The sequence below is a fragment of the Camelina sativa genome, chromosome 4 (assembly GCF_000633955.1).
Source record: "Camelina sativa cultivar DH55 chromosome 4, Cs, whole genome shotgun sequence".
Taxonomy (NCBI): domain Eukaryota; kingdom Viridiplantae; phylum Streptophyta; class Magnoliopsida; order Brassicales; family Brassicaceae; genus Camelina; species Camelina sativa.
This window is the reverse complement of record NC_025688.1, coordinates 11,833,000-11,858,201: the sequence shown is the minus strand read 5'-3', so window position 1 is coordinate 11,858,201 and position 25,202 is coordinate 11,833,000. Positions and strand designations below refer to the sequence as shown.

The 25,202-nt window shown below is 35.1% G+C and overlaps 2 protein-coding genes and 2 pseudogenes across 4 annotated transcripts; all 4 read left to right on the top strand.

Moving 5' to 3' along the window:
* Positions 1,321-3,532, top strand: LOC104780315 (annotated as a pseudogene).
* On the top strand, positions 3,620-6,871 carry LOC104780313 (histone deacetylase 9-like). Its single transcript, XM_010504814.2, has 14 exons — positions 3,620-3,812; positions 4,385-4,497; positions 4,592-4,709; positions 4,794-4,868; positions 4,960-5,179; positions 5,285-5,348; positions 5,440-5,532; positions 5,616-5,724; positions 5,829-5,878; positions 5,978-6,068; positions 6,145-6,215; positions 6,314-6,412; positions 6,498-6,564; positions 6,658-6,871. Exons 1-14 carry the CDS (start codon positions 3,776-3,778, stop codon positions 6,729-6,731), a joined length of 1,281 nt encoding a protein of 426 aa, XP_010503116.1. The 5' UTR covers positions 3,620-3,775; the 3' UTR covers positions 6,732-6,871.
* LOC104780307 (probable disease resistance protein RPP1) lies at positions 7,284-16,163 on the top strand. Of its 3 annotated transcripts, none has more exons than XM_019244609.1 (6): positions 7,293-7,604; positions 7,880-8,079; positions 8,197-8,737; positions 12,878-14,012; positions 14,117-14,410; positions 14,561-16,163. In XM_019244609.1, the coding sequence occupies exons 2-6, from the start codon at positions 7,902-7,904 to the stop codon at positions 16,109-16,111; spliced, it is 3,699 nt and encodes a 1,232-aa protein (XP_019100154.1). In that variant the 5' UTR covers positions 7,293-7,604; positions 7,880-7,901; the 3' UTR covers positions 16,112-16,163. The 3 variants fall into 3 exon arrangements, with proteins under 3 accessions (XP_019100155.1, XP_019100154.1, XP_010503109.1); XM_010504807.2 differs by having other exon boundaries at positions 7,295-7,604; positions 8,194-8,737; XM_019244610.1 differs by lacking the exon at positions 14,561-16,163 and having other exon boundaries at positions 7,284-7,604; positions 8,194-8,737; positions 14,122-14,410.
* Positions 22,649-25,202, top strand: part of LOC104783764 — a 17,287-nt pseudogene continuing 14,733 nt past the window's right edge.

The following is a 25,202-nucleotide window of genomic DNA, read 5'->3' as shown; positions in this document are numbered from 1 at the left end:
TAGCTACAACGTTTTTTTTTTTTTTTTTTTGCCAACTCTAGCTACAACGTTTTGTATGTGGTTTTATGAACGAGTTGAAGTGAGAAAAAAGCCTCGTGTGAACACAATAAATATCTTGTGGACTTGTCTAAAGCATTCCACACCGCATATTTTGTGGTCCGCTTTATACTGTGTATACCTGACGTTTGTGACACCGTTTGTCGAATTATATAATTGCACCTTTAATTATGTAAACTTGGAATTGTAATGTTAGATTACGAAAATAGTCTTCTATTTGTCATTATTCAGTTTCATAACTATTGGGAAATTACTAATTTGATTGTCGGGTTACAGATTTGATTTTTTTAGGTAAGATAAAATAATTTTTATCCTTCGTCTCTTTGATTATCGATCTCAACTATAAAAAAAACAACACACTAACTTTCATACATATTTATTTTTTTTTAAATTACGGTTATATGTATCAATTTTTTCAAAAATTTTAAACTGAATTTTAACTCGTAGTCGCTACTCACGACTCGCGAGTGCTTCGAATGATATATTATTTAAGAGCTTTTGGTTTGAATGTTATACTAATTGATCACTAATGATCAGTAGTAAACATATGTATAGAGTGTATCTAATGTGAGCCATGACAGCCAACTTGAGAAATAATAGCCGAACAACATTTATTAGAAAGTAGAAAAAAATAAAGAGGATCCAAAGGGCGTTAGGTGACGGAGTCGAGGTTGTTAGGGATAGATCCTCACCTTAGCAAAAGACTCGACCCAGAAAAGGCCCAAATAAACCTCAAGGGAAAGAGAAGTATTTTGGTTTTTTCGGAAGACGAACCGACACAGTTTCCCATAAATTCGGACGTACGGTGTTCGAGGGAAAGGTGTGGCACGAAAGAGAAAAGAATACGGATAAAGATACAAGCTCTCTCGTTTAAAGCTTAGAATCGACGAACTCGCAGCTCGTCTTTTACCTTACTTTTTTGTTACTTTAGTTTGTCTAATTCACTTTGTAGTCCATCCTATTTGTGCCCGACATCTATTTATAAAGAGTATTTCGATCTCTATTTTACCAAACTAAGTATTCGGTCACGGTCGGGACGAATAACAAGCGAACTGATTATATGCATATTACTGTTAATTAAACAGCAAATTTTTAGTGCAAAAAAAAGAACACAATTGCTAAAGTAACTTTTTGCAAGATATTTTTACAAAGGAGCAACGTGGCGCATTCTCTCCACAGTTACTGTGTCCTCCAAAATGGAATTAACTCATTTATTCATCTGTAATCATACGCGTTATTGTCTTTTCTTTCGACGGACCACACTTGTTCTGGTTAGTACTTTACCAAAGAGTTCCACAAACACCGACGTCGTCGTTGCTATTATTCTGCGATGGCTTCAAGTGAAGAGCAGCCTCGTGACTTACTTTCAAGAGGATCGGTCCCGAAGCTTCTCAAGAAATCAGCTGGTGGAGAAAGTTGTTGCATCTTTAGAATCCCACAGAGCCTCGCACGCAACAACAAGACAGCTTATGAACCCAAAATCGTCTCCATCGGACCGTACCATCGAGAAAAGGCGCAAGTTCAGATGATTCAAGAACACAAACACAGGTTTCTTGTTTTGTGACTAAGGCTGAGAAAAAGGGGGTGTATATGAAAGATTTGAGGGAAGCAGTGTCGGGTTTGGAGGATGATATAAATGACTCTTACTCTGAGAATCTTGATAGTGAATTGAGTAGGGATGGTTTGATTGATATGATGCTTCTCGATGGTTGTTTCATCTTAACCTTGTTCTTTGTGGTAGCGGGGAAAGTTACATATAGAGAGTATGATGATCCAATCTTTAGAATGCCATGGATTCTGCCGTCAATAAGGAGTGATCTCCTACTTCTTGAGAATCAGATTCCTTTCATTCTTCTAAAAACTCTATTCGAGAGATCAAAGATAGTAACCAAGATGGGGTTAAACGAGGTTGCATTTACATTCGTCAACTACTCTATAGAGAAACCAGACAATTTTTGGTCAAGTCATCATCAACTTGAGGCAAAACATCTTTTGGATCTGATTCGTAAGGCGTTCACGCCTGATATGCCTAAAGAGACTGGAACCGCATCAGCATCTCATGATGAGGATGTTCCGAAACTGATTATCTCTGCCAAAAATCTTCAGCTGAGAGGGATAAAAATTTAAACCGAGGAACGACGCAATCACATTCTTGGACATAAAACATAAGAGAAACGTCATTGAGATACCGCCAATAGCCTTAGATGATTTTATCATCTCACTCTTCCTCAACTGTGTTGCCTTTGAACAGTTTTACGTGCATTGTAGCAACCACATCACAACCTATACGGCCTTTATGGGGTGTCTTATAAAAAGCGAGGCAGACGTGGTGTATCTCTGTGAAAGAGGGATAATGGAGAACTACTTTGGATCAGAGGATGAAGTCTGTCAATTCTTTAAGAGCATTGGTAAAGATATCTCCTTTGACATCTCTAAGAGTTATTTATCTGAGGTCTTTAGAGGAGTTAACAAGTATACTTCACGAGGATATCATGTACATTGGGCTGGGTTCAAGCATACCCACTTTGATTCTCCATGGACGTGTCTTTCGTCTTCCGCTGCTTTGGTGCTTCTTGTGCTTACAGTAATCCAAGCATTCTACGCAGTTTATGCCTATCGTTTCCCTCCCAAAGAGAAGTGAAAGGTGAGACATATATATCATTGATGGATTGATTTTACTATGATATGCGGTCTATATCCACGATGAATGTACTATGAAAGCCAACGACTCCTAAAAGAAACTCTTACTCTTATGGCATGATGAATCACAATCCAATAAATCAAATGTTTTTGTAGACCGGGAAGATGCCAGAGCTCTTGAAGGTATCCTTTGATGATGGAAAAGAAGAATACATGGATTCTAGAAGGGGGATGCATATCTGCATTTTCGTGCTTCATATATTATTGTAGACCATGGAGATGTCAATGCACTAGAGGTTAGAAGGTTAAACTTCAGTGATAGAAATGAAGCATATTTGGATAATAAAAGCAAGGATGTTTATCATCATTACACAAAATACCAACAAGGATGATGAGCGGTTGCAACTACGAAACGGTGGCCATGCTAAAGTTCATGCAAATATGAGATATCCAGATGGTAGACAAGATCGTTTATCACTCGAACTAATAAAGTTTTGCGTACAAGTGATTATGGTCACATAGACACGTACGACGCAAGTGAGGAATGTTACAACTACAATGATGTTAATCAACTGGGAATGTCATATGAGAATCAAGATAGTGGAAGCCATGACAAAGTAGCCTACGATTATAGAGACAAGCTAAGGTAATTTTTAGCTTAAGCCAGAATCCAGCCGGTTAAAGAACTTGTAACTTACGATTTGATTTGGTTTGGTTTTTATGCTGTTTAATTCGATTCGGTTCAAATGATGGAAAGCTACCGGTCTGGTTTTATTGTGTCAAAAACAGCTTTTATATCTATACACTTAGAATGACGTCATCTGCCATGTCATCATATCACTAAACGGCATCGTCTCGTTTTGGACTATTTCTTCTCTCTCTTCTTCTATTCGCTTCGTTGCTCCTCTCTTGTCTTCTCTTCTCTGTTCTGCCGGAAACTCGTGAAATCTCTGCGGCTTTAGTAATGGAGAATTCGTCTCATCTCTACTGAAGCCAACGCAATCCCTCGAAATTTCTCTGTCTAATACTCCTCTCAGATTGATATCGCACGATCTCTGTGACTTGTCTTCTTTAAGAGATGCGCTCCAAGGACAAAATCTCCTACTTTTATGATGGTATATTCATCTCTCTCCCCTTTCTTTTTATTTTCTTTAAGAGAAAAAAAGACTCCAAAAATTCTGTATTCTTTAGTTTCACTTTGTAATTCTTGAGCAATTTCATCCACTTGAACCGCGCTACTCTTGTTGTCTTTATTGCTCAATAGATGCATCGAAAGGTTGAATCTTTCACATCTAAATTCTAGAACAAGTAAAGGGTTACGATTAGTTTGGATATACACCAGTTCGATTTAGTTTTTGAGTAGGGTTTTTGATGAAAAGAACAAAGGGTTTTAGGTGAAGTTTCTGATTTTATTCGGTTCCTTAGCTCTAGTTTTAGCTTAAGCTAGAATCCAGCCTTCTAGTTATGAAGATGATTCTAGTGCTTGTGATTGTTTTGGCCAAGTCTCTTGTTATTTCTTTGCTGAAAATATGGGAAACCCTAGAACTTTTTGTCACCTTAGAGCTGTATTCGTCATTGCATTATAATGGACTTCAGTTTATATTTTCTTGTTGCTTATGGGAGCCTTTGTGGTAGTTTATATGGGTTTTGTGATGATATGCTGATGGGTTTTTTTAATGTGGTTCAGGGGACGTGGGGAGTGTGTATTTTGGTCCCAATCACCCAATGAAACCTCACAGGCTTTGTATGACTCATCATCTTATCCTTGCATATGGCCTCCATAGCAAGATGGAAGTTTATGTTAGTGTCTCTTGCTCATCTTTCCTGTTTCTTGTTCTTCTTCTATTCACCTCTACTAAATTTTAAAGTCTTTATGTGTTCTCTATCGTTTCAGCGTCCACACAAGGCATATCCTATTGAGATGGCTCAGTTCCATTCTCCTGACTATGTGGAGTTCCTGCAACGAATTAATCCAGAAAATCAGAACTTGTTTCCCAATGAAATGGCTAGATGTAAGTTTTGTGTCTTCATCAAGTGTTTTTTATTTATTTTGCAATCTAAACATATTTAGCTGGTATTAACTTACTTTGATGCAGATAATTTGGGAGAGGATTGTCCTGTCTTTGAGGATTTGTTTGAATTTTGTCAAATTTACGCAGGAGGAACAATAGGTGAAATCCTAATACACTTGCAGTATATGTGTTGGTATTCATGTTTTGTTGTCACTTCAGAGCATTGTTAACTGAAAATTCTGTATATTAGATGCTGCACGCAGATTAAACAACAAACTCTGTGACATTGCTATAAATTGGGCGGGCGGGTTGCACCATGCCAAAAAATGTGATGCATCAGGGTTTTGTTACATCAACGATCTCGTACTAGGAATTCTTGAGTTGTTGAAACACCATCCCCGTGTGCTATACATAGATATAGATGTTCATCACGGTGATGGAGTTGAAGAAGCTTTTTACTTCACTGACAGGTAGGTACACTTTGATTAGTCTTAAGATTAGTCCATAACGACTTGTCTTTTAAGTTGTTTCGGTAGAAACTGATTTACCAATATCTTTGAATCTTGTTATGGCAGAGTGATGACTGTTAGCTTTCATAAGTTTGGGGATAAGTTCTTTCCTGGGACCGGCGATGTTAAGGTAATCTTCAGAATCCGTTTCTCGATTTTGTGAGGACTGTTTCTATGTGTTTGGATGAAATGTCATTGTGACATACTTTTTCTTTAAAAAGGAAATAGGAGAAAGAGAAGGGAAATTTTACGCCATTAATGTGCCACTGAAGGATGGTATCGATGACAGTAGTTTCAACCGTCTCTTCAGGACAGTAAGTTCTTTTAACCAAAACCTGCTTTCGATGTTTCTTGTGTTTTGATCTCGATCGATAATCTTTTTCTTTCTTTCTTTTAGATAATTTCCAAGGTTGTAGAGATATATCAACCGGGTGCAATTGTGCTTCAATGCGGGGCAGATTCACTAGCCAGGGACCGACTAGGATGCTTTAATCTCTCTATTGATGGTGCTTTTTTCTTCTTGTAATCAAAATCTCTTTCTCTCTTTCAAATCTCTCTTTTGCTAGTTTCTATGTGACTTGTTATTCTGAAATGGCTTCCCCTTGTGCAGGACATGCTGAATGTGTTAAATTCGTGAAGAAGTTCAATATTCCCTTACTGGTTATTTATCTTTCTTGACTTATATCTAGTACGGCCTTTTGTAGTCTTAGTTAAGTTCCTTGACGATGAAGTCAGTTTCTTTTATTATTGTTTAATTAGGTTACAGGAGGTGGAGGATACACAAAGGAGAATGTAGCTCGGTGTTGGACTGTTGAGACTGGCATTCTTTTGGACACAGAACTTCCTAATGGTTAGTAATGTTTGTTAGAGAGTTATTCATGTTTTGGAACTTACTTCAGGAGCTCACAGGTTAATTGTTTCTGCAGAGATTCCTGAAAACGACTACATCAAGTATTTTGCACCGGATTTTTCTTTGAAGATACCGGGTGGTCACATTGTAAGGACCTCTTTGTGTAAACACTTAATAGTTCCTCATTGCTTCAACAAAATCTAAAGAGAGATTGAGAATCATTTGTGTCTTTGAAATTGTAACAGGAGAATCTAAATACCAAATCGTACATCAGTTCGATCAAAGTACAGATTTTGGAGAATCTGCGATACATTCAACACGCTCCAAGCGTGCAGATGCAGGAGGTAAAACTCAGATCATCATCACACAATTGATGTTTTAATCAATGTGTTATCTAACACTGATCTGTTTTTTACTTGCCTTTCTTAGGTACCACCTGATTTCTACATACCAGACTTTGATGAAGACGAACAAAACCGGGATGTAAGGGTAGATCGTAAGTATCGAAAAACACCTTTGGAATCTACCTTAGTCCCTTTGTTTGCTCAGCGACTAATGTTATATATTGCAAACGGTTTGATTGTTTCAGAGCGTTCGCGGGATAAGCAGATCCAGAGAGACGATGAGTATTTCGATGGCGACAACGATCACGATGCTTCGTAACAACATGGATTTCTAAGAACAGAAGACAATCCAAAGTTTTTTTTTTTTTTTTTTTGTTTAGTTATGAGAATTGTAATGGTATCAACATTTTCTAACGGCTATATGACTACCAAAAAACAATTGATGATTGATTCCATCTTTTTGTCTTGTGTATATGATGGAGCTTTCTTTTATAAGCTTGCTCATTTTTCTTTTCGTCGCTGTTATAGTTTGGACTTTGGAGTACTAAATAGTTTGTTTTTCTTCATTTTTTGGGCTGTATATTTCGGTTCTGTCATACGAAAAAAGGAAATTACAGGATTTAAAAAATAATAAAAAAAAAACGAAAGGTTTTTGTCAGTTTGATTTTTTAGATTTTAAGATTTCTAGGGTTGTCAAAAAAAAAACAAAAAAAAAAAAGATTTCTAGGTTTGGGAAATAGATGATAAGGTTTCCATTGGAAAATTGGAGGATTTGTATGAGGTTCAGGAGGATAGATTAGCTGATTAGGCTACGAGCTCTTCTTACCATCTGACATTTTTAATGGAATAAAAAGAAAATAAGGGAGAAAGGAAAAGAATGTGTGGACGTGAGGTGTTGTTTGAGATGATAAATAGTTTGAATTTTCCCTTATGATCATTATTTGGCTTCCGAGAAATTAAGTGAATGGTGGTGGTGGAGCATAGATAGGGTCAGTGATTTTGTCGTTAGCAACATTTTCCACGAAAACCTCACTATGTTTTCCAGGAAACATCCATTAAGTTTCTGTGCAAGAAAGAGTCGCAACGGTCTATATATCCTCTCATTCACAACAAATTGTTTCAACTAGAAAAATTTCATTAAAACCGTGTGATTCTTCCACTCTCCGGAGATTTCTAGTCTTTTATTGCATCGGTGAGATTTTTCTTGTCCCGATGTCTCTTAATCCTCACTTACTGAATTAAATTCCAGCTTTTTTTTTTTAAGTTTTACTTAAATGTTTTGATCACTTGGGAATTGAATTGATTGGATTGGTTCTTGATGATTATATCGGAATTACTTAAAGTTGTTTGTTTTCGATTAGTGTTTTGAGCCCATTTCTTGATTATGTGTTCTTGATTGTAACTTTTGGGTTTCTTGTTTGACTCATTTATTCGCCTAATTGTGGGGATTAAACTGATTTTCTACAGTGTGAATCTTCTTGATTCATCAATGGGTTCTGTAATGAGCTGTTCCAAAAGGAAAGCTACCAGTCAGGATGTGGAATCCGAATCTGTTAAAAGACAAAAGATATGCTCAACCAACGATGATGAGAATTGCAGATTGATTCGTCCAGATGAGTTTTCTTGGAAACATCCTTTGAGTTTCTGTGCCAACAGAGTCGTCAACGGTATGTATCCATTCACGCAAAGGCCTCTTCCTCTTCCTAAATCCATCTTTAAATCTTGATCAATTCTTTACAATACTAATGAATTCTATTATTTTGTCCTTGACTCTGTCGCAGCAGCAGTAGGCTTCTTCGCTCATTTTACAAAAGTCAGATTCCAACTGGATAATGAAGTATCTTCTTCATCTCTTCCATCTCCTCCAACTTCTTTGTCCCAAAACTGGATACACCATGTCTTCTCGAGCTTCCACGGAGCTGATGTCCGTAAAACCATTCATAGTCACATCCTGGAATTGTTCCAAAGAAAGGGAATTGACATATTCGTTGATAATAATATAGAGAGGAGTAAGTCCATCGGGCCTGAGCTTGTAAAAGCTATCCGAGGATCAAAGATCGCCATTGTCTTGCTCTCCAAGAACTATGCTTCTTCTTCGTGGTGTCTTGATGAGTTGGTAGAGATCATGAACTGCAGGAAAGTGTCGGGTCAGATAGTCATGCCCATTTTCTATCAAGTGGATCCAACTGACATAAAGAAACAGACTGGAGATTTTGGGAAAGCCTTCAGAAAAAGTTGTAAAGGTAAATCAAAAGAGCATATTGAAAGATGGAGAAAAGCTTTGGAGGATGTGGCCACAATCGCCGGAGAGCATTCTCACAAATGGTATGTCCTCTTGATTTATACTGTCCTTTAGTCGTTACTAAAGAAAATTATTGATCTAAATGAAGAGGTTAATTACTAAACTAACTCATAAAATGTAAGGGTTAGATATGTTATTTTTATGCTTAATATATTTGTTTTTGCTTTGTTAGCAAAAAAAGAAGGTTAAAATTCTCTCTTAGCATTTTGAAAAAAAAAATGTTTTCGAAAGTCTATCAAACTAGTTGTTAGAGTATCTGCATTGGAGGTTTCTCAGCCTGGTTCTCAACAATATAAAAAATAAAAATAATAAAAAATTGGAGAGAAGAGACAAACGATTCTCATATCAGAAACCGTGAGAAATTTGGTGAGAGACTTATCTCATACATGTCACTATTCTATTGGTTTTGTTTTATTTTTTATTTTTTTAAATTTAAATTAAAAATTAAATTATATGAAATCTATTAAAATAATATATCTGAGAAACTTACACTAGTTCTACCAATGCATATGTTTTTACAGATTTGTTTGTATACTAGAGATTTGGTTTAGCAAAACAAATTTATATTGGCAAAAAAATTAGATTGACCCAAATTAAGAAGTTAATTATTAATATAACTCATAAAATGTGAGGGTTAGTGAAACAACCCTTCTCTTTTTTTATTTTTTTCTTCTATAATAATAACTATTCTCTAGTGGTCATACCCACTAACAACCTAACATTAAACAACAACAGCGGATAACCAAACAATACCATTAAACCAATAAAGAATCCAACAATAAATAAACCAATAAACCAAAAAAGTCAATAATCAATTTCAACATCCTACAATGTTCTATCGACCTAACAATAGCTAGAGCACAAACAATCAAGCCTCTAGAACATCCTCTTCCTCATCGTCTTGATTCCCTGAGCACATTTTGCCTTTACCTGCACCATAAACACAAATTGAGATACACGAGTATTGTCATAAACACTCAGTGGGGCAATCCTCCCATCTATTGGGCTATACACACAAACAACTGAGATTCTAATTTTAAGCAGCACAAACAAACAAAAATAGACACATCAAACCACGAAAACAAGTTTTAGATAAGGTTGGTGTCGACCAACACTGTCTCTTAGTGTCGACCGACACTCCCCCTTGGTGTCGATCGACACTAACTCCGCATACGCGATCTTCTCGAAGCCGAAGTCAAATCTCCGTTTCTAGCCATCCCAAATCCGTCCCAAACTCACCCAAAAGCTTCAGAAACCTATGGGAACCATAAAACAACCAACCCAAGCAAGAAACCACCATAAACAACATAGAAAAATAAAAACCAAAGAGATTTCAGGCTTAGATCAGCCATTGTTATGCACTCACCTCTTTTGTAGGAAGATCTAACCCAAAAACGATGATTCCAACACCTTAGGAAGCTTCTCCTTCGATCGCAACACTAAATCATCACTCCACACGAACAGATCTCACCCCAAAAGCCTAGAATCTCCAAAAAACCTCTCAAGAACACTCTCTAACGTTTTTATCTTTTTCTCTCTCAACGGCGACAAAACAATCCTCTCCAAAACCCTTAATTCGACTTCCTCTTTAAGTACATCGGTTTGGGACTTCAATTGAACCAAACCAAACCAAAACAACAAATTAAAACAATCTGGTCGAACCAGAAATTGTTGGTGTCGAACGACACTCCCACTAGTGTCGATTGACACCCACCCTCAAATCACAATATTTGTTTCGCGGATGTTACAGTTAGATGAGTTACTTTATTGCCTAAAATACCATTTTTTGATTTGTTATGACAAAAAAGTCAAATTTATCCTCCCATCATTTAAAAAATCCTCAACATATTTTCAAAAGTATGCCGGACTAGTTGTAACATATTTGTTTGTTTGTTTACAACAGATTTGTTTTTGCAAAACAGATTTATTTTTTCTATGACAGATTTTTTATAACATATATATTTTGGAAGACAGATTTTCTTAACGATAGTTACAACATATTTATTGATAATGGCAGACTTATTTATAAAGACAATACAAACTTTCATAATATATGACAAGTTTGATATAACGGTGAACCCAAAAATTTTTCTAGCAGATTTATTTTTCATAGTTATTAAATTTTTTTTTTTATTAAAAATCTGTCATAACATGACAAATTTTTTGATAGAAAAAATAATTACTAGTTTGACGTCTAGTGATTACTGATTTGTTTTACTTTACAATAAAAATTATAATTTAACCAAAAATCTTTCATTTGATAACAACTTTATTAACGTTTTTAAAAATTGCTAAAATGGCCTACTTGAAGACCATATGTTATGGCAGATTTGGTTACGTTGTGACAGTTTTTGCATTTCAAAAATTGGGTGTTTGATAACAGATTTATTAGATATAAGAATAATGATACCAAAATTGTTTTATGATATGACTGTTTTTTTCAAAAATCATATTTTTGTACATCATCATAGATATATATTTAAATCATATTCTTATACATTATACATTATACATTTGATATTTTATATTTTTAACTAATTTTTTTAAGCATCATATTTTTATACATTAAATTTTATTTTTATAAAGCCTATTTTTATACATTATATTATACTTTTCCAAATAAAATTTTAGATAACTTTTTATACATTATGTATTTTTTATTATATTTTGTTATACTATATATTTATAAATCATATAGTAAATATTTTTAAACCTCATATATTATACATTATATTTTCATACATATATTTTTTATAAAACTTATTTAAAATATAAATTTTGAAATATGAAAATTTTAAATATTATTTTATATACATTAGATTTTTAAATCATATTTTTATATTTTTTATTTCAATAAATTATATTTAAAAGATATATTTTTAAATATCATATTTGTAAATATTGTTTTTATACATTATATTTATCATTAATCGTATTTTTAAATCATATTTGTATACACTATAGTTTTTTTTTGTTTTTTTTATTGAAATAAAAATTTGGTGGGTTTTCAGTCTATCTATATAAAAAATTGTGTCATTCTAGTAATGAGATATGATGGAGTGTTAATCTAGTAATTAGTTGCCAAATTTGGGTCAAACTGGTGTATTTTCACATTTATATTTTCTTTACAGATTTTTTATGACATATTTATTATAGACTTCAGATTTTTAAAACGATATTTATGACAAATTTATAATTATTGGCAGATTTATTTTCACAACAGACTTATATATAAAGACACAACATACTTTCATAATTCATAATATATGGCAAATTTGATATAATGTCTGGAATATTTATTTTTCACACTTATTTCATATTTATTTTCTTCATTAAAAATATGTCGTTACGTGATGGGTTTTTTTCAGAAAAATAATTACTAGTTTGACGTCTAGTGATAACATATTTGACCAAAAATTTGTCAGTTGATAACAGATTTGTAGCATTTTAAAAACTGCTAAAATAACATACGTCAAAACCGTATGTTGTTTATGTTATGATAGTTTTTTTTTGTCTCCTAAAATCTGGTGTTTGATAATAGATTTATTCGATGTAAATATAATGACAAAAGATTTATTTGAAGTTGTATTTTTTTGTGACAACAGATCACAAATGCCATATTTTTTAGTTACATTTTCATAAATTACATTTTTCATAGAACTTATTTTAAAATCTATTTCAGTTTTTATTATTATTTGTATACATTATATTTTTAAATAATATTTTACTTTATAAACCATAATTTTAGAAAACATTTTTTAACATCATATTTTTGAAATCTCAATACATTATATTTATCATTAATCATATGTTTAAATATTATATTTATTTTTTTCGTCTTTTTCTTTGAAAACATAATTGAAATAAAAATTCTGTGGATTTTTAGTTTCTCTATATAAAAGTTGTGTCATTCTAGTAATGACATAGGATGGAGTGATAATATAGCAACTAATTGCCAAATTTGTGTGTGTATTTTCACAAATTAATATTTACTTAAGAAACGTCAGAATTCAAACTATTTTTTGTAGCTTTTAAAAAGTTTCAAGATAAAGAAAATACATATTTAGAAAGACAAGAAAATACATATTTGCGGATGTGCATGTACGAATATTTTTTATGAGTAAACTAAGTAACGGTTGTATATTGATATCCTCCAATGTTAGGGTCAATGATGCGGCGATGATTGAACAAATAGCAACTAATATTTCAAACATGTTGAGTAACTCCACACCATCAAGAGATTTGGACGATTTCGTTGGGATGAGTGCTCATATAGAAGAAATGGAACGATTGTTACGCCTAGATTCGGATCCTGAAGTAAGGACGGTCGGGATTTTGGGGGCTCCTGGGATTGGTAAGACGACAATTGCCACAGTTCTGTTTAATAAATACTCCAGCAGATTCCGACATAGTGCAATCATGTATGATATCAGAGGAAGCTACCCAAGACTTCCTTTAAATGGGTTGAGTGCACAATTGCAACTTCAACACCAAATGTTGTCCCAGATGATCGACCAGAAAGATATCACGATTTCTCATTCAGGAGTGGCACAAGTTCGGTTAGAAAAAAAGAAAGTGTTACTCGTTATTGATGATGTGGATCAAGTAGGACAACTAGAAGCCTTGGCGAAGAAAGAATGGTTTGGTCCTGGAAGTCGGATTATTATCACAACAGAAAATCTGGGAGTTTTGCAATCCCATAGGATCGATCATATTTACAAAGTGAAGTTTCCATCAAGTGATGAGGCTTTTGAAATATTTTGTACGAATGCCTTTGGACAGAAACACCCATATAAAGGTTTCTATGAGCTTGCTTGGGAAGTTATAGCTCTTGCTGGTAAACTCCCTTTGGGCTTGAAGGTTCTAGGCTCGTTTCTGCGGGGACGGTCCAAGCAAGACTGGAAAAATATGCTACCAACGTTGAAGAATCGCCTTGATGGAGAAATAGGGAGCATTATACAGTTCAGTTATGATGCCTTACCTGATGAAGAGAAATATTTATTTCTTTATCTAGCCTGCTTTTTCGTCAGTGGCTTTGTATCAACTTTCATATCAACTTTCATTTCTGAAGTGGAAGAGGTTCTTGCGACGAAGTTCTTGGATGTGAGGCAAAATCTTCACGTTTTAGCCGAAAGATCTTTCATATCTATTGAAGACTCAATGATAAGGATGCATACTCTGCTACATCAATTTGGAAGAAAAACTTCACGTAAGCAATTCGTTCATCATGTCCATAGGGAAAGTTACCTTTTGGTCGGTGCAAGAGATATATGTGAAGAGCTTAGGCATGATACAACAGTAAGTTATGCTATTGCAATATACCTCTTTACAAATTGAGTTTATGTTATAAACTTATAACTAACCATATTTACTGATATATATTTCTTACGGTTCCTTTTCAGAACAGTAGGCGTTTTATAAGCATAAATTTAGATTTATCTAATACCGAGGAAGAATTGAAAATAAGTGAGAAAGCACTTGAAAGAATGAATGATTTAGAATTCGTAAGAATCAATGATAGGGGTCTTGGTCAGACTAAGAGTCTGCAGTCACTGCTACATCATTCTCAACATATTAGATCACTGCATTGGTGGTATTTCCCGAATATATGTTTGCCTTCTACTTTTAATCCGGAGTTTCTCGTCAAACTAGATCTGAGTTACAGCAAGCTTCACAAGCTATGGGACGGAACCGCAGTAAGTAATTTTGACGAAAATAGAAATTTCAATAATTTTTCTAATTTATAATTTGTTTCCGTAAAAACTTTATAGGCCAATCATATCAACATGTTTTATGACTGGTTTTTGCGTGTGTGTGTTGAAACATTTTCTTATTTGTCAATGCAGTCACTTGGAAATCTCACGTCGATGAATTTGAGTTACTCTACACATCTGAAAGAGCTGCCTGATCTTTCAACTGCAACTAATCTGGTAGTACTATATCTTCAACTATGTGTAAGTTTAGTAGAGCTCCCCTCCTCTATTGGAAAACTCACTAGTCTCCAGATTTTAGTTCTTCGTACATGCTCAAGTCTAGTGAAAATTCCTTCTTCTATTGGCAATTTGACCAATCTCGATTTAGATCTCACTAGTTGCTCAAAACTTGTGGAGCTTCCCTCTTCTATTGGGAATGGAATTAAACTTAGCAAACTGATTCTTGATTATTGCTCAAGTCTGGTGAAGCTCCCGTCCTCTATCAATGTCACTTACCTCAGGGAATTGTCTCTAGCCAATTGTTCACGTGTTGTGGAGCTCCCGGCTATCGAGAATGCGAATAATCTTGAGACATTGAAGCTCCAAAATTGCTCAAGTCTACTAGAGCTCCACCCTTCTATTGGAACTGCCAAAAATCTTAGTAGATTGGATATTAGCGGATGCTCAAGTCTTGTGGAGCTTCCTTCATTTATCGGAAATCTTCAATTTTTGTGTGACTTGATAATGGGAGGATGCTCAAAGCTCGAGGTTCTTCCAACCAACATCAACTTGGAATATCTTGGGTTACTTGATCTCACAGATTGCTCGCAGTTGAAAAGTTTTCCTGAGATCTCTACAAACATTGAGTACCTCATGCTCAAAGGAACTGCAATAAAAGAAATTCCTATGTCGATCATGTCGTGGTCTGGTCTTTCTGACTTTCGTATGTCATACTTTGAAAGCCTCAAGGAATTCCCGCATGCACTCGACATCATCACAGAGCTGCATTTGCTAAACGAAGATATACAAGAAGTTCCTCTATGGGTCAAGGGAATGTCTCGTTTACGTAAACTTAGACTCTACAACTGCAATAATCTGGTATCACTCCCCCAACTTTCTGATTCCTTATCTTGGATTGATGCATGCAACTGTGAGTCTCTTGAGAGACTGGATTGTTCCTTTGAAAATCCAGAGATCCGTCTGAAGTTCACTAATTGCTTCAAACTGAACGAAGAAGCCAGAGATCTTATCATGCAGACATCGACTTCTGGTTATGCGATCTTACCGGGTACACAAGTGCCTGCCTGCTTCAATCACCGAACTACTGCTGGAGGTTTATTGAAAATTAAGTTGAATGAGTTGTCTCTTCCTACATCCTTGAGATTTAAGGCTTGTGTCATAATGGATATGGATAAAGAAGAAACTGATGATGATGATGATGATGATGATGATGTTGATGATGATGCTAGTTGGATGGGAGTAACTATTGACATCACGGATGAACAGAAGGATCTCAATGTTTGGTGTTTACCACCAGGCCCCCGTAATACGAAACGATTTTTAGCAGAGCATATCTACACATTTGAAATTGACGAAGGGGAGGTGACTTCCACTGAGCTTATTTTTGACTTCAAAATAGACAGTGACAAGTGGAAGATGGGAGAATGCGGGCTATATCAAATCTCGGAGGTCCCTTCATGTTAATGAACATGATGAGAGCTTCAGATATGGCACCGATGGAGGACGTTATAAAATTGTATGCCTTTTTTCATTACTATATAATTTTAAGATGATTAGATGTTGTGCATTACTTATGTTGTACTTGTGCATGTGTTGAGATTTGAGTTTTTGATTAAATCCTGCAACAGAAAAAAAAAGCTTAAGTGAGATGAAGAAGAGAGGAAGAAGAGAAAGCGAAGAATAAGGTCAACGACACATGAGGAGAAGAAGGAGCAAGTCAAGAAGAAAGTTGGGCTTGGTGGTTTTGTGTTTGGTGTGAAAGGCCTGCAAGTGAAGAAAGGCCCAAATAAAGAAGTATTTGCCTAGTTTAAGTATAAAAGTAAGTGCTAATAGTATAAGCAAGTGTGTAAGAGTAGTTTGTTGAGAGTTGTTGTACTAGTGTGGCTTGTGTGTAAGAAAGCCTATGATGTGTAAGAGTTAGTAACTAGGAGTATGGCCTAAGATCTAAGTGTGCTACAAGTGAAAGTAGTATAAGTAATGTGTGTGTGTGTTGTAAGAAAGCATCCAAGTGGTTATCAATGTAGTCGTTTGAAGAAAAAACGTTTCTTGTGTTTCTCTTTAACAAGAACAAAAACAGAGAGACGCATAGTGAGAGTGAAAGACCAAACCTGAGATTGTGAGAATGTCAACAGTATGATTATCATTGTGTAGTGTTTGGTTATGTTTAACTGAAATTAATTGCAGAAAATGGTGGAAAAATACACAGTAGATTATTTGCAGAAGGACAATGATTGATGCGCACTGATTGATTCAGAGGTTTAAGTTTAACATAACTAACCTAACAGAACCTGTGACAGCAGAATGACAAAAATTAGGAATAGAAACTAACTAGAGATTCAGTGGTTAAGAAATAATTTTTGCCTGTAAGGAAGGAAACAAAAGTAAAAACCACCTTTGAAATCTACCTTGATCCCTTCATTTTTTCAGCGAGTGATTGTTAGGGGTAGACCCGTAACCTAACAAAAGGCCCAGCCCATAAGAAGGCCCAAATAAACCTTCAGGAAGGAAAGGGGTATTTTGGTCTTTGTAATGGACGAACCGACACAGTTCCCTATAAAAGCAGGCGCACGACGTTCGATCAAAGGGAGGAAAGGAGAGACAAGGACAAAAGATACGAATAGCAAGTACAAGGCTTATTACCCGTTGAAGGTTAGAAGTGAAGGATTCGAAGACTCGTCCGTCTAACTCGTCTATTCTAACTCGTTCATTACTTGCTAACTCGTCTAAGTTGTATTGTAACCCGTCTTTTGTGCTTCGACACCGATTAATAGAAGAAAACTTCGACCATCCTTTTACCGAACTTAAACATTCTAATTGTGACCGATTTGGACATCAACAGTGATGTTATTGTGAACGGTTCGAATCATAACATGGTTTCTTAGGAAAGAAGATAATCCAAAGTTTGGTTAATTTGTTTGTTTAGTTTATGAGAATTGTAATGATGACAACATTTTTTGTCACTGTTACAGTCTTAGACTCTAGTTTGAAAAAGTTCATTTGCTACATTTTCATGTTTGTTGGCAAGTTATTATGTATATTTCAATTGGGTCATACTCAAAAATTACAGAATGCTGTATATATGAAATTACGAATGACATTATTATTACTAGGAAGCGGACGCACGGGAAAATGAAAGTTTAAAGAGATTAACATTGCTAAGTCATGTTTTAGAGGAAATTTGATAATAATTCTATTTCGATTGTAGAATTTCTAAATTGGTTTTACGGCTATTAATTTTTCTGATTTATCAAGTTTTGTTAAAATTATATTTTTATAATTTTTTATAATCCTAATCACTTTTTCTTTGGATGTGCTCATCATCGGCTCTTTTGACAAAAAAAAATAATAATAATAAGCTAGATAAGTTAAATCTTTGCAAATAGGAGAATTCTAAGGAGTATATACATAAATTGGGAGTGCCTAACATTTTTTCCTAGCTTCCTCCACACTGCAGTCGTTAGCTTAGCAAAGAGATCTTAATTTGTGTTGTTATAACCACATCTTAGTTTTGTTATAACTATATCTTGCACCCAAAAGAAACTACAAACTCTATTGTTAATGATGTTTTAGCCCGATATATATAGGGACATTTATCAGTAAAAATAAAAATGTTCCAAAGTCATGATCTCATTTATCAACTTTAAATCAAGATCCATATAAAGTGTACAATGTGAACAAAACACAAATCATATGTGAGAAAAATAGAAACATAAACATATATATATATATATGCTCTACTGCTCGTTTTAAGTTACAATTGATGTTATAGTAAATATACTATGTAGCCATATACATACTCAATTCGAGCATATTGCCAATAGAATGAATGCCATGATAGTAATGCATGTTGTCCAACTAATTAAACTCTTATACGTTAAAATAAAAATCTGAATTAACAGTATACATATGTACTTATTAGAAATTTATTTTTCAATAAAGCAAAAAGAAAATTTAAAATTTCTTTTAGGGTTTCATCAATCAAGAGGAAAATATATATATAAAAAAAGATGTATGAAATGTGTTCACTTAAATTTTAAGATGCTCACCAGTTAATTTCTTTTTTTTTAGAGTCAAAAGAAACAATGATAATTTATTGTACTTTTTACTAGCTTATTTCTTGGTCTCTTTTATAGTTTGTAGTTACAAATTTTGAAATGATGAAATTGACACTTTAGCCTAAATTTCCATATATATACTCCACTATATTCTTATGATATGAAGATGCATATGCTGCAAGAGAAATCATGTAGCAACTTAGTAGACACAATTAGGGTAGTAACCAAACCAAGACGCATATAAAGCAATATTACTTATTAAGTTACCAGTGACATGGATTTTTATCAGCCAAATACAGAAAAGTATACAACAACGTTTCCAGAACAGAATTGTTACAAATTTTAAACTATAAACCTATAAGAACATAAACAATGCCAAAACCCAAATACAATATTATAGGCTTACGCTCATCATAATCCACAACCGATAAACCATATTTTGAATTTATAAACATACCTTGATATAGAGATTGATGCAGGTTACTTTAAAAACACTCCAATAAAATAATTCTTTGATTTTATTTTAACTTTTAAAAATACTCTAAAAACGATAAATTCGAAACTTGTTTTTGTATTCCATAGAAATTTATATATAATAAACAAAAAAGGTGTAAACTAAAAAGGTATAAAACTTATAGGTGTGAAACCAAGAGGTGCAAAAATAAATAGGTAAAATTTTTAAAAGATTACAACGAATAGATACAACAATTAAAGGGTACAATTTTTAAAAGATGGGGTACACGAAAAGACACAATTATTTGAAGAAAAAAAACTTGCAACTCTTGGATCATAAGTATCGACAAGTAGATAGAATAATAGAACAATTCTCATCCGTTGGATTAAAGATGACACAAAATAGTAAGTTTGCTATTATTATTATTATTATTATTATTATTATTATTATTATTATTATTATTATTATTATTATTATTATTATTATTATTATTATTATTTATTTTCTGTCCAACACAAATGGCATTATTTTAATCTAAAGACTCAAAGGAAATAAAAAAATTGCTAAAGATTTGGCTTTTGAATACCAGTAATAGTTTAATAGTTTAGGGAGATCCAACTCAAAATTGAAGGTAAAAAAAAAAACAAAGTTCATAAGANAAAAAAAAAAAAAAAAAAAAAAAAAAAAAAAAAAAAAAAAAAAAAAAAAAAAAAAAAAAAAAAAAAAAAAGAGAAGACAGATCAAGGATTTAAGGTATTCTTAGATAAAAATTGCATCAGAGTCATGGAAGTTTATGATTTCCAACATTGCTCAATAAATTTGAGCTTCTTTTATCAATTGTGATACTCATCATTTGCAATCAGAAGCATAAGTTTAAAATATTCTAAAATCGAGAAAGATTAGAAAGAACAAAAACAAAAAACACAAATGAATAAAAGAAACAGAAAAAATGAGAAGCAACGGAGAGAGTAAATAATTGTTTTCCTAGATAGTCTTGAGGTTATTATAATGGGGGCTACGAGGTAGGGTTCTTACAGTGTATTTATATGAAGGTGGCCAAAATCTAAGCCCTAGGTTTAACTCTTTTTAACCATGGTTAAGTTAAGGGTAACTTTTATAATTTTAGATATAAGATATATGAGATTTTAAAAAATTATATGAGATGCTTTTCTTCTATACCAACGTAGACCAATAAAAACTTTTCTGTGGGAAATAAAATCCCAAAAGAGAGAGGTTTACCACTATTTTTTCCCATTCAATTTGGTTTATTTTCCCATTCAATAAGGGATAAATGCTTCTGGGATGCAGATTTTCGAAATTCGGGAAGCTGGATTTGGTGACGCTTGTGTAAGCTTAGGCCTCTTGCAAGACCCTTTGTGTACTGCAGCGTCTACTCAGGACAAGTTGATTTTTTTTGGCATGAAAACTGGATCGGACTGGGTCCTCTACTTGACATACTTGGTGAGGCTGGTCCTCAGGTCACATGTATTAACTCCATTGCTTTGGTGAGCGAAGCAACAAATAATGGGGAGTGGACTATACCTAGAGGGCGTCATCCACTAATCCAACTTCTAAGAGCTTGTCTCCATGACCATACACCGCCTAATCCAGAAGCTGGTTCTGATGTTATCCTTTGGAAACTCACCCCATAACAAACTCAAGGAACCTTCTCCTCAATGCGAACCTGGAAACATTTTCATCCTCCTGGACCCGCGTCCCCTGGTCCTCCCAAGTTTGGTTCAAAGAAAGAATCCCAAAAATGACTTTTATGACTTGGCTCACGGTGCAAGATCGGCTAACTACAAGAGACAGACTATTACGCTGGAGCTTTCCTGTCCCTCCATTTTGTCTTCTCTGTTTGATAGGTAATGAAATGAGGGATCATTTGTTCTTTGATTGTCCTTACTCCAGAAACCTTTAGTCAGCATTCTTCTCCTCGATTCATCTTCCGACAATTACACCTTTTGAAGGACTCATCAGTTGGATCAAGTCTCCCACCACAAACAGGAGACTTAATTCAATCTGCAAATTGGTGTTTCAAGCCCTCATATACCACATATGGCGGGAACGCAACTCTAGAATTCACACTACCTCCTCCCGAACTGAAATAAACTGCAGAGGGAAATACAACTAGCACTTCGGAGAAAGCTGCTATGGTTGGATCGGTCCCTGCCAACAAATCAAAATTCAAGCAATCCACTCCAAGAATCCTATCTTTGCCTATGGTTCACCCACTTCCAACCTCTTTAATGGTCTCAATAGCTCCAGTTGCTAAAAGCATGGGTTGTTTTAGTATTAACAAACTCTTACATTTAGCCTCCTCCTGTATTAGTCATACTTTGGAAAGATTAATGAAATGATATCCGTTTTAAAAAAAAAAAAAAAATTGGCTTTTTAAAAAAAAAGAGATTCTCAAAAATATCACCAAATTAAGTTTTTCTTACAAACTTATCACACATTCTCTAATTTAATATGCTCTAAGCTCTATAGTTCTTACTTTCATAATTTCCATCAACTGCTTGTGAATCGAGTTCTGAACATTTTGTTCTATAGAACCCATTTTGGTGGATTCAAAGTTAAACAGTTTCACTGCTACTATTCAAATATCAGTTCTTTCAAGCCATTAACATGGTTTTAGTGTAATTGAAGATTGACAAATAACTCTATTTTCTCGGTGCAGGTTTTTAGTTGCTTTTAGTATATAGTAAAAAGTAGTATACTAAACTCTGTAATTTGAAGGAACCTAAACTCTGTAATTTGTTACAGAGCAAATCCGAGTCTCTTCTTCCGTTCAATTCAAGTTTTGTATCATTCCTTAAGAAAGAATGCTTAACTATGAGGAACACCAATGCTCATACCAACCTTAAAAAACTCTGAAAATAATCTTAATATATTTGAGGGACCAAAATGTGTAGGACACCAATGCCCATGCTCTTAGGTAGACTCCATCAAAGGTTATTAGCAATATCTTAAGAGTTGCTAAGGTTAAAAAATAATTCATATTAATGAAAAAAGCAAATTTATCTAGTGATCGATGTTTATGTTAGATGTTTAAGGGCATCTCCATTGATGCATCTTAAACAAAGTTGTTTAACTTATATTTTATTTATAATTAGACATTCCCTTGACCTATTGGAGAAATTTCTTTTATTGAAGTTCATAAAAGAAGTTTGTGAAGCTCTCAGGAAAAAATTGAGATCCAGCATTGTCAAGCTCCACAAATTTTTAAGGTTTCGTAAAGAGCAAGGAAGCTTTACCAGACTTGAGCAATATGAAAAATATAATCTCTCGACACTCTGCAAATCATGCAAAATTCTTGACAAAAAGGCAGACACTCTGAGTGAAATAACTTTGAATTTCAAAATAATACTAAATCGGTTGGTTTACACTGCTCCCTTAAGACAAACTAGTAATGATTAGATAGTTCTATTTCAGTTTTCAGAAGAACAGCTTCCTTTTTGTCATAATTTCTCAGTACCTAATTCTTGTGACATGTGTGCCTTTGGCCGACAGCTTCTGTATGAAACATGTCTCTGCGTGTGGCTTCTATCCTATTATGAACCTGCAATAGAGTACTTGGCAACATCTAGGACAATGCAAAGGCTCACGGAAGTGGTTAAGAGCTCGACTAAGGAAAAGGTGAGCTATGTTCTCTTGTGTGACTTGGTCATTAGTTGAAGGTCATATATATATATATATATATATATATATATGACATTGCTTGGTTGATCAATCAGAATGTCAGTCGTCCAATACCAATATTTCAGGGTTGGTTGATCAATCAGAATGTCAGGAACTTGCTTCCAAAAGATACATTTGGTGTCCAGATGGTTGATCTTGGACACCCGCATGTTATCCAAAGTCTAGAATCACAAGCGTGGAGTGACGAGGTAAGACGAGTTAGATACAAAGCCTGACGACTGCTTTTTATTTAGCTGTCATGTGGAACTTGAATTTCTTAATTCTCTGCTAAATCTGCAGTGAGAAACAAATCTGGTTATATACGTGATTCCGACAACATTAGATCTTTTTTTTTAGGTACATGATCGTAACTAAACCCGTTATTATATTTTGAATTTGTAAGGATTTGCTGGATACATATTGAACCAACTAGAAGAAGGGCTAAAAAGAAAAGATCAGGAAATTAAGTTCCTTTGAAAAGTAAAAGCAAGATGTTCTTTTTGGCCATCTTGAATGGAGTCCAATGCACAAAGAGGCCAATTTCTGGCGTGAGAATGTCACAAGCTTTGAGGAGAATGACTTCCAGGTATCCCTTCCTTAAACTTGTCTCGGATCAACCATCACAACAAAACCCTTAAGCTCCTTTTAAATCTTGTTGGATGCAGATACTCAGGAGTCCTCTTCACGATCCTGGACACATCAAGTGATGTTGGTGCGGGATTTAGCACCCCCGATATACCGAACTAAACCAGAAAGACAATTGGTTATTTAACTGGGAATCCGGTTAAGTACTCAGTTAGGTCATTTAAGCCCACTTCGGATAGAAGAAGCTCAGCCTCGAGGGTGAAGAACCGACTTCCACTTCGCCCGGCGGCCGATCTAAGAAATAGAGTAACTTTCTTTATTTCAGTTCGTCTCATAAGGAAAGTTAATATATTGTGCGATTTATGAATATGTATAAAGGGGGAAAGACTTCTCCATTGTAAGGCATCCATTATTGAATACAATTATTGAGTTCTCTTCTTGTTCTTAGCAATAGAAGCCCTAATTCTTCTAATATCAAAGCTTAGATTAGTTTTCTAGAGAGTTTACTTTACTGAATTTGTTTTCCCCCATAAACAAATTCATTGTGGCAATCCAGTTTCTACAATTGGCGCTGTCTGTGGGGAGCGCAAATCGTCTCTTCAAGTTATTCTCTAAAAACAATCTCATCCGAAAAAGTTCTCTGAAAAGTCCACGATAATGTCTTCACTCATCACCGAAGTCACCGGCGCGAACCGTACCACCTCCAACACACCCGACGTCACGGGCATTGCACCTGCTCAAGACAACGTTGCAACACAGAGCGGTGTATCAACCAGGCCGGCTACCGCCGTGTATGTTCGCCGCCCTGTATGTTCGCCGCCCTGTCAGCGAATCGAGGAACATGACTGACGTCTCCTCCAAACTCCCAANCTCGAGGGTGAAGAACCGACTTCCACTTCGCCCGGCGGCCGATCTAAGAAATAGAGTAACTTTCTTTATTTCAGTTCGTCTCATAAGGAAAGTTAATATATTGTGCGATTTATGAATATGTATAAAGGGGGAAAGACTTCTCCATTGTAAGGCATCCATTATTGAATACAATTATTGAGTTCTCTTCTTGTTCTTAGCAATAGAAGCCCTAATTCTTCTAATATCAAAGCTTAGATTAGTTTTCTAGAGAGTTTACTTTACTGAATTTGTTTTCCCCCATAAACAAATTCATTGTGGCAATCCAGTTTCTACAATTGGCGCTGTCTGTGGGGAGCGCAAATCGTCTCTTCAAGTTATTCTCTAAAAACAATCTCATCCGAAAAAGTTCTCTGAAAAGTCCACGATAATGTCTTCACTCATCACCGAAGTCACCGGCGCGAACCGTACCACCTCCAACACACCCGACGTCACGGGCATTGCACCTGCTCAAGACAACGTTGCAACACAGAGCGGTGTATCAACCAGGCCGGCTACCGCCGTGTATGTTCGCCGCCCTGTATGTTCGCCGCCCTGTCAGCGAATCGAGGAACATGACTGACGTCTCCTCCAAACTCCCACTTGAGGCCAGATCTGAAGGGGAGACCAGCCAGGAAGCAGGGCGAACTCGCGAAGAGACAACCAACCGCGACACGGAGCTCTCCGATGAACAACCAGGCGAGGAAGATGCACGTGCCACGGAGCAGCGGCTCCGCGCATAAAACGGGAACCCCCCTGTTTGCACCACGACAGCGGTCCAGAGTCCCCAAGTCGTCTCCATGGAAGATTTCAAGATCCTGTTCGGCACCATGACGAAAGAGATCTACCAGATGATCTCCGAAACTAACCGCAGGGTCGACGCCGTCATAACTCA

Excerpts from the sequence above, each read along its gene's own strand:
- LOC104780313 (XM_010504814.2), top strand. The coding sequence starts at position 3,776 with ATGCGCTCCAAGGACAAAATCTCCTACTTTTATGATG. Across the intron at positions 4,710-4,793 it reads TCCCAATGAAATGGCTAGAT|ATAATTTGGGAGAGGATTGT; the intron begins GTAAGTTTTGTG and ends ACTTTGATGCAG. Across the intron at positions 5,180-5,284 it reads GCTTTTTACTTCACTGACAG|AGTGATGACTGTTAGCTTTC; the intron begins GTAGGTACACTT and ends TTGTTATGGCAG.
- LOC104780307 (XM_010504807.2), top strand. The coding sequence starts at position 7,902 with ATGGGTTCTGTAATGAGCTGTTCCAAAAGGAAAGCTACCAGTCAGGAT. Across the intron at positions 8,080-8,193 it reads TGCCAACAGAGTCGTCAACG|CAGCAGTAGGCTTCTTCGCT; the intron begins GTATGTATCCAT and ends ACTCTGTCGCAG. Across the intron at positions 14,013-14,116 it reads AGCTTAGGCATGATACAACA|AACAGTAGGCGTTTTATAAG; the intron begins GTAAGTTATGCT and ends GTTCCTTTTCAG.